Source organism: Lacerta agilis, chromosome 8 (genome assembly GCF_009819535.1).
Source record: "Lacerta agilis isolate rLacAgi1 chromosome 8, rLacAgi1.pri, whole genome shotgun sequence".
NCBI lineage: Eukaryota > Metazoa > Chordata > Lepidosauria > Squamata > Lacertidae > Lacerta > Lacerta agilis.
Window position 1 is genome coordinate 9783314 of NC_046319.1, and position 16897 is coordinate 9800210.

Here is a 16897-nt window from a genome sequence, read left to right on the forward strand (position 1 = left end):
GGCGCCCTTACCTGACAGCCCTGTTAGGAAAAACTAAACAATAAACTGAAACTGACATGGGGACAAATAGAAGAAGACGCCTTCACTCTGATTTGGTTCCCCTTTATCACATACAGTGGTACCTTGGTTCTCAAACGGCAAAAAGCCGGGAGTAAGTGTTCTGGTTTTCGAACGTTTTTTGGAAACCGAACATCCGTTGTGGCTGTCGGCTTTGTTTCCGGGGCGCCTGCACCAATCAGAAACTGTGCCTTGGTTTTCAAATATTTCGGAAGTCAAACAGACTTCCGGAACAGATTAAGTTTGGCACTTTTGTTTTTTCGGTTCATTTGTGTGGAACCCAGTCCAGCTACTGATTGATTGATTGAGTGATTGAGTGTGTGACTGCAGAAATGAATACAAGCCCCACATCCAAACAATGACTATCATCAGTGCAGATAAGAAAGAAAAAATAATTTTTATCATCTACAATAATGTATTATTTATTATATAGTACAGCACATTGATTATTGCTTTCATTTTATGGATCAATGGTCTCGGTAGATAGTGTTAAATGGCTGTTTTGGGGGTTGTTTTTAAAACTGTGGAACGGATTAATTCGCCTTGGTTTGGGAACGCTTTGGTTTTGGAACGGACTTGGTTTGAGAACCAAGGTGCCACTGTACACAGCCAAACAAGACAACAACAAGAATCCGCCAACAGCATACGAATCCATCTGGCTAACCTGATTCAAAAATACACACACACACCCTGCTCACACACTAAAACAAATCTCACTACGGCCAACCAAAGACAACCAACCACACCCTAGGGCCTAGGTCACCCCCAACCTCTCTCACCACCAAGGAAATACAACAAGCCAAGAGTAAGAGAACCCATACAAGTAACGCTGATGCAAAATGCCACACATACACTAAGTAGAAGAACAAAAGCATAACCACACCACTCCACTCCACTCACCATTCCCCCCTCCCCTCTTTCCCACTTCTTCTTTCTAATTGTTTAAACCACTACATGAACCAACAATTTCTACATTGACCAGTAGGGATGCAGGTGGCACTGTGATCTAAACCACTGAGCATCTTGGGCTTGCTGATCAGAAGGTCGGCTGTTCGAATCCCCGCAACCGAGTGAGCTCTCATTGCTCGGTCCCAGCTCCTGCCAACCCAGCATTCCGAAAGCATGCCAGTGCAAGGAGATAAATAGGTACCGCTGCGGGGGGAAGGTAAATGGGGTTTCCATGCACTCTGGTTTCCGTCACGGTGTCCTGTTGCACAAGAAGCGGTTCAGTCCTGCTGGCCACATGACCCAGAAAGCTGTCTTGGGCAAACACTGGCTCCCTCGGCCTGAAAGCGAGATGAGCGCTGCAACCCCATAGTCGCCTTTGACTGGACTTGACCGTCCAGGGGTCCTTGACCTTTTTTACCATTTACAATGACCACTATTTGTGAAACATATTTCTAGTTACAGGTGGTAGCCGTGTTGGTCTGCTGTAGTTGAAACAAAATTTAAAAAATTCCGATATTTTTTCCACATTACTTATGTTATTTTTGTGATATGCAGATGACATGAGAAAACTTGGCACGCTTATTTGTATAACATTATTCTTCTTTATAAAACCCAATAAAAAAGAAGAAAGAAAAAGCTGTAAAGTCCCCAGGTCCAAAACGCCAACAAGGCTTCTCACCAGCAGGTGGCTGCAGAGCTAAGGCAACCAAACCCCTTAAAGACTCAGAAGGGTTTCATCATTGAACCTTGGAGTAAGGGATATTCCTTTACCGAAAGGAGAGAGGCGTTGAGTCCAACCCCACCGCCACGGCCTCACAGTCTCTGACCCTGGAACTGTGACCCTACGCATGCCCTGATTGCAGCAATAGCACTTTGCACATGCTCTGGGGAACATAGCTGAAACTTGGTGGCAAAAATGTGTCCCGGCAAGGCCCTGGCACGCTAGGGGTGTACGAGTTTTGGGATCGGATGTCCAAAAAGGGTGCCTCCTCCTCCTGACCGCTATAGATTACAAAGCTGCTCAGAGGGAGTAAGACAAACCCCTGAAGGGATAGATCTATCGGTGGCTAATAAATAAGCATGGTGCCTATGTAGAACCTCCAGGGTCAGAGGCAGTCTACCTCTGAGCACTCAGATTCTGGGAAAGGAACAACAGGGGAGGGCTGTGCCCGTGGGGCTTCATTCTTAGATTCTCATTGGGTACTGGACGCCAAGTATTGGAAGGGACTCAGGGGATCATCCAGACTGACCCAAAGTGGTGATCTGTCAGGGATGCTTTAGTTGTGATTCCTGCACTGCAGGCGGTTGGACCAGATGACCTTCCTGAATCTTCCAGCACTCAGCTTTATTGGATGCCCATGAGTTCGAGTGTTGCACGGGTTACAGTACTAGCATAAAAATAGAGGCCTCCCCTTACAGACCCTGCAGCCCACCCCATCACTGAAGTGTTGATTCCCAGTTTCCTTACTTAGTCCAGTCCTTTTCTGTTTCCACTTGAGGCAGATCACTTTGCAAGATGGGGCATCGGGGGCGTATCACGGGGTGGGCCAGAGCCATCAAGAAGCGCCTCGGCACATCCTGCTAGGAAGTCTGTCTGTCTGTCTGTCTGTCTGTCTGTCTGTCTGTATCTATCTATCTATCTATCTATCTATCTATCTATCTAATCTATGTATCTGAAATTGTATGACATCCATGTTCAGAAGCAGGTACAAGCACAAGTACAGTGGTATCTCGGTTCTCAAACTTAATCCGTTCTGCAAGTGCGTTCCAAAACCAAATCGTTCCAAAACCAAGGTGCGCTTTTCCCATGGAAAGGAATGCAAACAGATTCATCCATTCCAGACTTTTAAAAACAACCCCCAAAACAGCAATTTTAACATGAATTTTACTATCTAACGAGACCTTTGATCCATAAAATGAAAGCAAAAAACAATGTACTGCAGTCACGCAATCCATCGATCGAGCAGTAGCTGAATTAGGTCCCAAACAGTCACAGAAAAGAAACAAAAAAGAGCCGCAAAAACAAAAACGCAAAATGAACATGAAAAACAGACAGACCTCGGCGTAACACTCAAAACGGAAGTGTGGCACTGAAATTGGAAGCGTAACACTCAAAATGGAGTGCATTTGGCTTCCGAAAAACGTTCACAAACCGGAACACACACTTCCGGATTTACAGTGTTTGGGATCCAAGTTGTTTGAGCACCAAGACGTTTCAGAACCAAGGTACCACTCTATCTGGGCAGCTATTGTAAGGAGGAAGCAAAAGGCTGACCTACAGTGACCTTTAGCAAGGCATTCAGTACATCTGTAAACCGAGGTACCACTACATAGACCTTGCTCCAGTTTGTTTGTTTTTCAAATGGTTAGATCCGTTCCAGGCCGAAAGAGGAACAATCTCATTCTTCCCTCTTTCTTCCTTGTGAGAGGCCGGACTATATTTTGGAGGGCGGGGGAGAACAAATTCGTATGCCCCACAAATAAGCCAGAGATGCATTTTAAATAAGCACACATTCTACTCATGTAAAAACATGCTGATTCCCGGACCGTCCATAGGCCGGATTTAGAAGGCAATTGGGCCGGATTTGGGCCCCAGGCCTTAGTTTGCCTTAAAAAAGGTAAAGGGACCCCTGACCATTAGGTCCAGTCATGTCCGACTCTGGGGTTGCGGCTCTCATCTTGCGTTACTGGCCGAGGGAGCCGACGTACAGCTTCTGGGTCATGTGGCCAGCATGTCTAAGCCGCTTCTGGCGAACCAGAGCAGCGCACGGAAACGCCGTTTACCTTCCCACTAGAGTGGTACCTATTTATCCACTTGTACTTTGACATGCTTTCGAACTGCTAGGTGGGCAGGAGCTGGGACCGAGCAACGGAAACTCACCCCGTTGCAGGGATTCGAATCTATCTCAAAGATAGATTACAAGGATGGTTGGAATACCAACAAATTTACAGTTTTTTTAATGAAAGACAGGAAAATAAGAGGTTTTGAACAGATAAAGACCATATTAGAAAGAAAAGTGGTATCTAATAATACAAAAAAACCCTGTCCAATACAAATGAATTTCTTCTAGAGTGGAATACTAAAGACGAAGAAATTTAAAGTGCAATGATCAAATGGGCAATTGACTTAGGACACAACATAGACTATGCAAAGTGGTACAAATTATGGAATTCGGGAGTCAAATTTACAGCATGTACCTGTAATTTTTATTAAGTTTTCTGATACACTTATAAATTATACATTGTAATTAACAATTCTTTTATATACAAATAATTCTCTATAATGCATTTTTCTTTCGTTTGGCACCATTTAAGAAATCAATAGGACAAAAAGACATAGAGATAAACTGGAGAATAAAACTCTCCCTCTTCAATACACTTATAAATTACACATAGTAATTAACAATTCTTTTATATACAAATAATTCTCTATAATGCATTTTTCTTTCGTTTGGCACCATTTAAGAAATCAATATGGCCGACACGGAGCAAGACAACGTGAGGCAAGAGTGGCAAGGCCCAAAAGTGTTCAAAATGCACTGGTAAGCAAAGCAGGGGAAGGGATATGTTAAGGTGCTCCTGAGATAGACCTGGGGCCTAAAAGCCAGGAAGCGATATACTGCACCAAGAGACGATGTGAACCAGTAACACCAAATTTTCTTCTACTTGGCCTCGACATTCATGTTCTTCTTTTTGAGGATATCCATGAGAGAACTGGACATGTAATACGGCTTCATCGGGGAGCCGTCATTCCGCTCCAGGTCTTCCACTGCAGGGGAAAAGGAAAGTATCGCCTCAGGTCCCATCCGATAAGCAAATGAATGGTTAATCTGTGGCGAGGGGAGCCCCTCCAGGCATTGCTGAACTACAACTCCCATTATACCTGGCCATGGGCCATGCCGGCTGGGGCTTATGGCAGCAGGAGTCCAGCCACACCTGCAGAGCTCCAGGTTAGCCACCCAGGTTTGCAGTAGAGTATAAATAGGGCAAGATGGGCAAGGAGAATTACTCACAGAAACAGAGGAACAGAGTGTCAACACAGATACTGTAGACGCTGAAGAAACCTTGGGCTACGAAGTAGGCGCCTACCACAATAGTCTGAAGCAGAGAGAGAGAAGGAGAAAAAAACATGGCATGAGGTGAGAGGGGCAAGACTTCCGCCATTGGAATCAGATGTTTTGGATCACAACTCCCATCAGCCTCCTCCAAGATGGCCACGGTAGATGTGGATGATGGGAGTTGTAGTACAAATCTGCTCGAGGACACTGGGTTGCCAAAGGCTAGTTCACAATATTCTCCCCCGCCATATTTTTAAAGCTCCCCCAGTTTGTTGGGGACAACCCATTCTTTCTTCAATGGTTTCGGGTATTATTTTGTGAAGCGACACAAGAAGCTACTAAGTTGACTAACTTGTAGCCCTTCAGAATTTGCTGAGCTACAACTCCCATTACCTTTGGCCATTGGCCATGCTGGATGTCAGCAACACCCAGAAGGCCACAGGTTAGCCTCTCCTCAGGCCATTTGTCCAACAAAGCATATACAAAGCATTTCCTGAGCTTAGGATCCTCCTTGAGACAACCAAGATTCTTTACCCCCAGCAATTCCTTGCAGTTTTCCGTCAGCAACTTTGGTTTTTTTTGTTTTTGGAAGGGGGTCTGTGCCACTTTTTAGCTAAACTAACGCAAATCTGTGCATCTTAGCCGCCATATTGGATTGGAATGGTGTAGAATTCCCTTAAAATGGGTGTTGTAATTAAGGTCTTTTTAAATATATAATAATTGTTATTAATGTACCAAGCAGACACATGTGTGAGGCAGCACAAGAAAAACAGGCCTCACACCATTTTGACTCCCAAACGGACAAGCTGTTTTCTCTGCAAGGAAGGAGGAGGTGGGCAGCCTAGTCTGCCTGAATGCCAGAGATGGACCATTTCTCTCACAAAGGGCCCAGGCTAGAACAAAGGGCGGTCATTAGCCCTTCATTAGCCCTGGCCAGGCCAGGAAACCAGGAAACCTTTTGTTTTGCAGAAATGTGTGTCTGGGAGGGGTCAAGGAGGGATGGCACAGGTGTCCGAATTCTCAGGTTACTTCCTTGACCATCCCAATTTGTGATGTAGGTGTGATGTATCCAGGAGGGATTTTTGAAATGTCTTTATAAGAGCAGGCAAGCTTTTGTTCTGGGTTCCTTCTTTGTTCTCCTGCCTGAGAGGAAGGACCCTGTTGCAACAGCGAAAAATAAAGACTTTGCTTCTCAATCTTCTCTGGTTTGCCTCTGTTGTATTCTCCTACCGATGAAGAACCCACAAGGGGCTCTTATGTACCCCATAAGGGAATAAGAGCAGGTTTTTGCTTACAACATGGGCCAGGAAAAAGAGAGAGAGATTGAGAGAGAAAAGGCAAAGTCCCAAGAAACGGGCACAGTTACACATACCAGAATGGGCAGCCAATAGTAGTTGAGGACGGGGCATTTGAACTCGGGGCGATCGAGGACAATTCGCCCAGTGAAAAGCAAGAAGGCCGGTATGCCAACTCCGCCGACTACCAAGAGCTTCCCAAAAAACAGCAGCAGGTCTGTGACTTTATCCAGGACCACAACACTGCAGGGATAGAAAGGGGAGGAGGTTTGAACCAAGAATGTCCATCTTCCTCCCTGCCTCTCCTTGGCCCCTGCTGATCCCACCCTCTCGCCCCATTACCTGGAAGCATGACGCATCAGTAGCGAGAAGGCACGTTTGGCCGACACACAGAAATTTTCTCCATAAATGGCAATCTGAGGAGGGGAAGGGTTTGAAAGAGACAAAGGAAATAAGCTCAGTCTTTTGGAAGGATGCCCTTCCCCTCCCTCAACAGCTTTTATTGGGATTAAGATGGCCATATAGAACCACACAACCCAGCCTAGAATTTTATGGGGTTCCACAATCCACACTCCACCACTGATTCCCAATCAATTATTATTATTTTTTGCTAGAGGAAAGAGCCTGGGGGTTGCGACGCCACCGTTTAGGCATCAGAAACACAACTCTTATAAACATCGCAACATACTGTATGTTTCAGTGGGTGTTAATTGTAAGTCACTTAGGGAGCTGATTTTGCCTGAGAAGTGGGTTGGAAATAAATAATCAATGTTAACCATGGAAGCTTTGAAAACTCAACCACACTTTCCAAACCATGGTTTCTTAGGTGACCTGGTTTGTTTTAATCACAGTGTACATATTACATTAACGCTGCTCGTGTTGTGCGGATGCCTGATTATCGTCTTCCAAAGCATACTCTATTCCGAACTTAAAAATGGAAAGCGTAAGACTGGTGCTCAACAAAAGAGGCTTAAAGACTCTCTCAAGGCAAAGCTTTAAAAATGCAGTATAAAAACTGTCACTGGCAATGCCCATCAACTTTGGGACCCCTGTCCCCCTCAAATATTTTATTTGGGGGACCGAAGAATCCTCGGCCCCAATGAGTTGGTTCCTATGCAAGCTGTAGTTTTGAGGGGGGCACCGTTTGCCGTGTTCGTAAAGGGGTCCTGCAAACAGAAGAAGAATCTTGCCAGGTGAGGCCAAAGGCCTATCTTACCCAGAATCCTGTTCTCCTAGTGGTCAACTGGGTGACTCTTGGTAAGCAGCCCATAAACAGGACCTGAGTGCTGTGGGAGCAGGTGCAGCAGGGCTTTGAGCCCCGGTTTCCCACCCCCAGAAGCATGACAGTGGCTCTTCAGCCTCCTCCAGGATACACATTCACTTCCCTTGCCTCCTATTCCCCCGTGGGCGTCCCCATCTCTTTCCCTCACAACCGCCACCGTTCAGCAGGGGCGTAGCGAGCCGCTTGGCTGCCGGGGGCGGCAAGCCAAGCGGCACCCCCGGGGGCAGGGCATCGCTCCGTGCGCATGACGGCATGCGCAGCGGCTTTTTTCACCGCTGGCTAGAGGCGCCGATTGAGGGGGGCGGGGCCCCGCCTCAAGTGTCACCCCCCAGGGCGCTACCCATGGCGGCCCGCTCCCCCCCGCCCCCTTGCTCCGCCTCTGCCATTCAGACCCCTAATCTTCTAGGTTGGCCCACCTGCAAGGCTTACCATGATGTAGGCGTTTCTGTTGAGGAACTTGGTGAACGTCTCCAGACACCGAAAGTAGCACTTCAGGCAGCAAAGCAGGCACCCGGAAGCCTTGTTGCTGGAATCTACAAATGGCACAGGAGAATTAGGTAGCCGGGGCTTCAAAAGGACACGCTCCCATTGGCTGCTCCCAGTTTAGTGGGGTAGGAGAGCTGAAAATAACACCAATGTATTTCACATCTGGCAACCAATGTGCCCCTTTGGTTTCAGATAGTACATAGGTAGAAGAGTCTAAAGAGCCCGGGACTCGAATTTCCATGGCCCTCTAGCAGCTATGGTGGCTCACGTACCAGAAGTCATGTATTAACTCTCAACCTAACTAAGCCTCCTAAGATGAATATTACTGTATTTGAAATTTGTTTGTTTTTTGCATTCTTGTACTAACTGTATTAAAATTACAGTTACGCCTTAAGGATGCCCCATGATGAATGTTTTGTTTTTAATTATGAATTATGAATTAATTATGAATGTTTTGTTTTTAATTATTTATTATTATTTTGTGGTTATGTTTTGGGGGGGGTCATACTGATATACCGGTATATTTTGCTCTAGGAGGCTTCGTTTGGTCAAAATTGAGTATACAACTCCAGAGTTAATGCTAAATACATGATTTATGGTAAATGAGCCATCCTAGCTGCTAGAGGGCTGTGAAAATGTGTCCTGGGCTTTTTATATTTGTCTATCCACATACTATCTGAAACCCAAATGGGCACATTCATTTCCGGAAGTGGTTTCCCCCACCCCCGCTCCCCTACCCCACTAGTTAACAAAGCAGCAACTGTAATTTGAATTACCTGAAGAGTCTGAAAATCTTCAAAGATTCCTGCATTGCAAGGGGGTTGGACTAGATGACCACTGGGGTCCCTTCCAACTCTACAATTCGATGATTCTATGAAGCTGCCACACTCTGTTAGGGCCAGCAACATAACAGACCTGCTCTGAAACCCTTTCAGATTGTGAGACTTTAGTGCTAGCCTACTTCCAGGGACACTGGGCATCCCGACTCAAGTTATTCTGACCGTGACTGGTATTTATTCCTGCCCTGCCCTTCTTGCCTGGTTTATTCATCACTTGCCTTTTGAACTGTGGCCCAAATATTGCAGCACGGTGCGGATCAGCTGGACAATCGCAAGGACAAGGGAACCAAAAGCAAGAGATCCTATATGGAATCTGCGGAGAGAGAGGAGAGGTCCTGTAAGGTGGAGCTGCCTTTCAAAACGTTCTGGGTCAAGACGGGGAACCCCAGACTTTGACACCATTCCGAATTAAGGCTGAGGTTGCTGCTCTTAACCAAGGTTCACATTTTCATGTACAGTCGTACCTTGGTTCTCAAACACCTTGGTACTCAAACAACTTGGAACCCAAACACTGCAAACCCGGAAGTAAGTACTCTGGTTTGCGAACTTTTTTCGGAAGCCGAACGTGCTCCGTTTTGGGTGCCACACTTCCATTTTGAGTGTTACACTGAGGTCTGTGTGTTTTTGCTGTTTCTTTTGCATTTTTGTTTTTGCGGCTCTTTTTTGTGCGACTGTGTGGAACCCAGTTCAGCTACTGATTGATTGATTGTGTGACTGCTGTACATTGTTTATTGCTTGTTAGATAGTAAAATTCATGTTAAATGGCTGCTTCAGGGGTTGTTTTTTAATCCGTTTTGCATTACTTTCTATGGGAAAGTGCGCCTTGCTTTTGGAACGCTTTGGTTTTGGAACGGATTAAGTTTGAGAACCAAGGCACCACTGTATTGCATCTCCCAAAACAAACATTGCCACCTACTCTAAATAGAGGAGGGAAGATGGGCAAATCTTTTCAGCTAGTCCAGGGGGCCGCATTCTCTTCCAGGGGCCACATTCCAGCAGTGGGCAGAGCCACAGGAAAAAGAGGGCGGAGCAATGAATATAAACGCTCCCTTTGTCTGGTTAGGCTAGTTTCAACACTCACTCACTCCTCTCTATGCAGGCAAGCTTTATATAGAGTTCAAGGACGCATTCCAAGACAGGCAAAAGCACTCAAGGAGGCTGTGCAACAGATAGGTCAGCGAGGGTATGGCCTGGAGCAAACACCATAGGCCAGGCAGAGAGCCCTGGGGGGCCTGAGGTTCTCCACCCCAATTAGCAGGGTGAGAGGTCAAGTGTCTGCACTGAGTAGCAGCAGATCCTGAGAATGTCAGACAGGGTATCTCCCAGCCATTCCTTGAGATATTGGGGAAGCTACCCAGAGTGGCCAGGGCATTGCAGTCAGATGGGCGGCACTCTGCCAAGATGGCAAAACTGACTGGAAAACTCAGAAACCAAGAGGGTAAAAACTTTATAAAAGAATGGGGGAAATCTATAAGTTACAGACTACTGTAAGCAGATGGAAACATTAGCAGGATTTTGATCTCACTTGTAGTTTAACGATTACCATGGATAATATGGTTTGATATAAAAATTGGAGTATGAAAGAATATGCAGTATTAAATGTTTATAATGGGACCCCATGGAGGAGATGGGGGGAAGTCCTGAGATTTGGAGGGATCTCTTTGTATGGATATACTTTTTGATTCTCTGTTTATAACTTTGTATTTGTAAAAATAATAAAAATGAATTTAAAAATATTATTATTAATATTGTTATTCCTGTCAACCACCATGAGACCTGCGGCTATAGGCCCATATACAAATTTAATTAATAATAGTAATAATAAACAAAGAAACGAACAAATAAATTCAGTTTCTGACAACCACCCCTATGTGAGCCCACCAATAGTAGAAGGGCCATAGCTCAATGGGAAAGCTTCTGCTTCATAGGCAGAAGGTCTCAGGTTCAATCCCCAGCATCTCTCAGTAGGGCCAGGAGAAACTTCTTGCCAGAAACCCTGGACAGCTGCTGCCACTTGGTGTAGACGACACTGAGCTAGATGGACTCAACGCTTTGACTCATTCGAAGACAGCTTCCTATGTTCTATTCCCAAGGGAGACGCTGGGACAGCTTCCCCTTGCCCAATGCATGAGCCGTCCCCGTCCGCCGCAAGGGAATCCCCACACAAGATACGCACCGTAACGTCCGGACGAAGGATCTGCACAAAGAACAGGTCGGGATATCCTCGGGTTTCCTGAGGGCCCAGTAGTACGAGGCAAAGGTCCCCGCCAGCACACACTGCCCCAGGGCAATGACAAAGTTACTCCACCAGAGGAGGCCCACAAAGTTGTAGATCTGAAGGTAGAAGATGTAGCGCTGGAATGGCCCTTCGTCATTGTATTTGTAGAAGATGCAATCCACCAGGCAGGGCGAGTAGGTGGAGGCGTTGAATGTCTGGAGGGAGAAAGCAGGAAACATGCTCTAATGACAGGGCAACTCAATTTACCCCCCAGCAAAGCAGAATCCATTTTGAACACTGGCAGAAGTCAGTGATGGTATAGGAGCAGGGAGACCTGGGTTTAGATCGCTGAGGAGCCAGTCCTTTTCGGACTCACCTTACTTTAATAACTCACCTCACACTTTCGGCCTTTCTTACTTCTCTCCTCCCCGCCCCCCCCCCACTTACTTCAATATTCCCTACTGAACGTACCTCACAGCCTATTGCATGAGTAAGATACCACCACAAAATTAAGTACTGTATTTTCCGGTGTATAAGACGACTTTTTGATCCAGGAAAATCAAAAGAATCTGCGATTTCCACATATGGCGGAGGGAGCTCAAAAAAGGCCGTTGCTGCCCGCCCAGAGGCATCTGCGGCTTCTGATTCACTGCAGGACTGCAGGATGAGACACCAAAGCAGCCCAGAATTGGAGGGATAGTCAGGGGCAGGGATGGATATTACCTGCTAATTTTGATCCTCTCAGTATCTCTGTTTTCCAATCTTACATTCAGTTCGCCACATTCTGTAGCTGTTTATGGTAGTTGTTTTTTTAAAAAAATCTTTTAAAACCCTCATTAAAATTTGTCAGCATTTTAATGCAAATTTCTCCCAATAAACCCACTTTTGTATTCAGTTTTGGCTAATGTAATTTTGCAAGCAATTTCCCCTAACCTAATGCACTTTTTGCATATTACTTTCCATAATGACTTCATTTTTTATGCACATCTTCCCCTAATATGCACATTTTTGTAAACATTGGTTGGTTGGCAAACTTCGGAAAACTGCAAATTTCCAAGGAATGATGTGTTTCGCTCCACATATTGTTTCAGAAAGTGGAAATGTGTGCCAAATCAAATTGATCCCCCATTCCCTCTAGTCAGAGAGGTAGATCTGGGAACCAAGATCCTTCAGCTACATTTGTGACTCACCATTGGGCTGCAGCTCTCCTTCCCAGAGATCCCTATGCAGTCTGAGGAATTATCAGTTTTGGGAACAATGCGATAGAGGGGCTCTCCAATGGTGGCCAGACATCTGAAGGTAGGGAGTAGTCAAGGGAAGAAGATATAAAAAGAAAAAGGAATAATGGGGGCCTCCCCAAGCCCCAACACCACCCTCACTTTTTGCCATCTTCAGTGCGGAAATGTTTAAGACCTTGTGGGACATGGAACACAGAAATTTCCCTACTGGGAGCAAAAACTGAAGAGGGGGAAGCAGTGAAGAGCTGAACTTGAATATTCACAGACATTTCTAAACCCTTCTATTTAGGGTTTAAGCCTCACCATTTCATTCTGTGCAATCTTTGCCCCAACAGCCAGTCAACTTTCCATGGCTGCAGAGCATACTTAGCGCCCTGCCCCCCAACAACCAACTCCCCACTTTTTAGGGCACAGCTCCCAAAGATGTGTGTTTGGGGGTGCCACGCAAGATTGTGGGGCCCCCCAAAGCACTTTTCCCAGGGGAAAATAGCATTGCAAAATCACGCAAGAACACAGCTACCAAAATGGAAGTTGTTCTCTCACAATTAAAAACAAAACGAGATGTCTGGGTTTTTCCCGGGACACTTGCAGGATATGAAGTAACAAGTCTTCTCTTAATAAAGGATACAGAGCGGTGAAACCCCAGTAGGTCACGCCTACCGCCAGCAAGCAGATGGTAAACAATGGGTAGAACACAGTACTATCGATGCAATCAATGGCTCTGCAGGAGAGAACAAGAGAGACCCCTGTAAACCCAGGTTTTCAACTTCAATCAAATTCATCTGTAGTACAGTTCTCCAGAGACACTTCAAACCAGTTAGAACCCATCATTTAGCCTTTGCACCATCTCTGCTTGTACGATTTTGCAATGTTTCCCCTCTACTGTTCCCCATCTTCCTTTTAGGAGCCCAAGCAAACACGGGTCTTCCCTTTAATTAGATAGCCGCATGCAGTGGAATTAATTAAAGCCTCATTGGCAGACAGTTCAAGAAATGACCACATTAATGTGCTTCAATGCACTTTAGCACTGTGCAATTATCTCCAGTGCACTTCAAATATTTTTTTAAAAAACCCCAGAGAGACCCTGGCTGTTGAGGAGCTTTTCGTGAATGACGTGCAAAGGGAAAAACAAGCAGAGCTAACATAAGCTTCCTTCAGGAAGACTACAATTCCCATCATCCCTAGCAAGTAGGACCGTTGGTCAGGGATGATGGGAAGGTCTAAACACGCAAATACAGAAGCAATGTACACAGGTTAATATATTTGCAGGGTTTTAAGATTACTTGTAATTTTATTATGAATGGATAATAGAGTTTATAACATATTGAAATCAACAATGGACATGCAGTATCTTGATAAATAATTGAACCAAAGAAGGGATTAGAGGGAAGTCAATTTGTTTTGTTTTCGTATTGTTGTTTTTTATTTTTGTTATTTTTGGAAAGTTAATAAAATATTATTAAAAAGAGAGAGAGAGAACTAAGCTGTTTGAAAACCAAGGTACCAATGTATAGAGAATTGGGCTGGGGCAGTCTGGGCAGGGGAAACTTCCCAAGGTTAAAGGGCATTTCAGTGGAAGCAGCGAAGCACAGGGAGGAAAGAGGATACCCACTTTGTGGCTACAGTGAAATTAAGAGGAAGGGGCTGGGTTAGTGGCTTGCTTTCCCTCTCTCAGTGGAGGAAGAAGTGGGTGGAACAACAACACCTATTTCAAAGGTAAAGGGACCCCTGACCATTAGGTCCAGTCGTGTCCGACTCTGGGGTTGCGGTGCTCATCTTGCGTTAGTGGCCGAGGGAGCCGGTGTACAGCTTCTGGGTCATGTGGCCAGCATGACAAAGCCACTTCTGGCAAACCAGAACAGCGCACAGAAACGCCGTTTACCTTCCCGCCGGAGCTGCACCTATTTATCTACTTGCACATTGACGTGCTTTCAAACTGCTAGGTTGGCTGGGACCGAGCAACGGGAGCTCACCCCAGCGTGGGATTCGAACCGCCGACCTTCTGATCAGCAAGTCCTAGGATCAGTGGTTTAAGGGCCATTCCGTGAAAAATGAGCCTGATAAGAATGCTAGATGAGTGCTGGACTTTGGTGAGGAAGATTCCAAACGTGCAGTCTAACCATTTTTTTAAAAGCTAAAGACAAAAGAAGTTTATTTTATGGACCTTCTTTTCAAAAGTCCACCCATGTAGTCTTCACAGAAATGTTCAAGTTAAAAGTTTTCTGATGATTGTCCCACCCGTGACAGCATTTTTTCCTTAATTTTGTATCGTTAAATTTCTTGAACTTAATTCCTGATTGCATAGTTGTAACCAATAAACATTGATTTAAACAGATATGCTGAGTTTATCATTGATTCACCTCCCAACTCACAGAGTTTTTCCATAAATCAAACTTATCTCAAGCTCCATGTCCTTTTTTTGTCCCACCCGTGACAACACTTTCAACATTTAATAAAATTGTCAAAAATATCCATAAAAATAATTAAAAATTTGTAAAATGTTCAGTATCTTATTAAGAACATAGTTTAAATTTTGGTTGTTAATTTTTATGTATATTTACATTTTTACACATGTGTGAATACCAAAAAACATGGTCAAAGTGTCCCACCCGTGACAATGGAATGGCCCTTAACCCACAGCACAGGGTCAGAAAACTAGTTCATCTCATGCACCTCTCTCTCCATATCCTCCGTCCAGGCAAAAAAAGAGGTGCTATCAGAGCTCAAGGACACATTCCAGCCAGGCAAAACCTCTCAAGGAAAGTGTGAAGCAGGGCTGGCAAGGGGTGCGGCCCAGGGAGAGGGGCGTGTGGCTTGGGGAGAGGGTCCCAAGGGCCAGAGGTCTGCATTTGGGCCCCGGGACCGAGGCTCCGCACGCACTGGCTTTACAGAGACTCCCTTACCTGCTGGCTTCCTCAATGAGAGCAATGGCCAACATGATCCGCTTTCGGAGGGCCACGACGGAGAGCATCACGGTGACTTCCACCACACAGAGGATGATCACTGGAGGCGAGAGAAGGAGATTCACACCTGGGCCACTCTCATAACCAAGCTTTGGGAACTTTAGGTTTTTTAGACCAGGGTTGCCCATCTTCCAACACCCGTTTTCCTGCCCGCTCCCCTTTGCCCAGACTTACAGGCGACAAGCCACATCTGCTTGACGGTGATGTAGCCCACGGCGGTGGTGAAACCAACATTATTATTGTTGGTGGCTCCTTCCTGCTCGAGCTTATAGTAGCAGTGGCAGATCCCTGGGAAGCAAAGAGGCCGAGATCAATAGACACTCCCCCACCTCCCCCATCCTGAAAACAGAAATATCTCCAGACAGGGCTGCCAAATATCCTCTCCCGGAAGCCCTGGGGAGCTGCTGCCAGTCAGTGTAGACAACACTGAGTTGGGTGGGCTAGTGGTCTGACTCAATATTCAGCAGGCATCCTGTGTTCCTTGGTCCTAGCATGCAGGGTTATTGTTCGCTGGCAGAGTATCTGGGGTTCAGTCTACAGCATTCATGTACAAAATAATATATATCTCCCAAGAAGCTTTTCTCCCAGGAAGCTTTTTTTTTTTTCTTTTTCTTTTTTTCCGGGTCATGTGGCCAGCATGACTAAGCCGCTTCTGGCGAACCAGAGCAGCGCATGGAAACGCCGTTTACTTTCCTGCCAGAGCGGTACCTATTAAGCTATTAAGGTCCCGCTTTGCCCGCTGGAAGAGGTTTTGCTATCCAGGAGGCGCTGGGGCTCTCGATACGTCGGCGGCCTCGCCTGCGATGCTGTGGGCAGTTCCCTGACAAAACGGTTTGACTTCACTCCCAAAGGCGCACTCCTCCGTGGTCTCTCGAGACAGACGGATGTCAACAACGCTTAAAGCACAATCAGTGCACATTTAAATTGTGTGGCGTCCCCCCCCCCAAAGAATCCTGGGAGCTGTAGTTTGTTAAGGACGCTGGGGAACTATTGCTCTGTGAGGGGGAAACTGCACCTCCCAGGATTCCTTGGGGAAAGTCAGGGAGATGTCGGCCTGTGGCCTTCTTCGCTTTGGCTCCTCCACTTTGGCCCTTCCCCACCACGTTACTCACCGTAGGCCATGGCAGCCAGCACCCCAACAATGATGGACCACAGAATAAATTTGGCGATGCAACTTAGCAGCATTATGAATATGAGGCTGATTGTCAAGGCGGTCAGCAGTGCACTGGAAGGAAGGGAGACAAGGTAAGAGAGAGTCAGAGCACAGAGGTGAACTCCCCACGTCTGCTGAAAAATGCACTCACCTGCCAACCCCAAATCTAACCACCCACTTCCAGCTGCAGCTGGGTAGCGGTCAGTCAGCCACACACCCTCCTCCGAATACTCCATCCCAGCCTGCCTCCCACCCAGTTTCCAGCATTCCAGGCCGCGCCATTCCACTTGTCCAGCACCACTGAGCGCAGCCCATCATCGACGGGCTTTTAAAGGGGAGGCGGGCTTTCCCTGAAGGCCT

At 46.2% G+C, this 16897-nt stretch overlaps 1 protein-coding gene across 1 annotated transcript; it reads right to left on the bottom strand.

Annotated features, from left to right (window-relative positions):
* Nucleotides 1–4532: 4532 nt before the first annotated feature.
* Nucleotides 4533–16519, bottom strand: LOC117052446 (choline transporter-like protein 4). Its single transcript, XM_033159396.1, has 12 exons — nucleotides 16497–16519; nucleotides 15559–15672; nucleotides 15325–15424; nucleotides 13050–13142; nucleotides 12374–12476; nucleotides 11142–11398; nucleotides 9180–9278; nucleotides 8070–8166; nucleotides 6701–6774; nucleotides 6436–6601; nucleotides 5019–5103; nucleotides 4533–4774 (listed from the first exon to the last, which is right to left on the bottom strand). Exons 1-12 carry the CDS (start codon nucleotides 16504–16506, stop codon nucleotides 4668–4670), a joined length of 1305 nt encoding a protein of 434 aa, XP_033015287.1. The 5' UTR covers nucleotides 16507–16519; the 3' UTR covers nucleotides 4533–4667.
* Nucleotides 16520–16897: the final 378 nt, after the last annotated feature.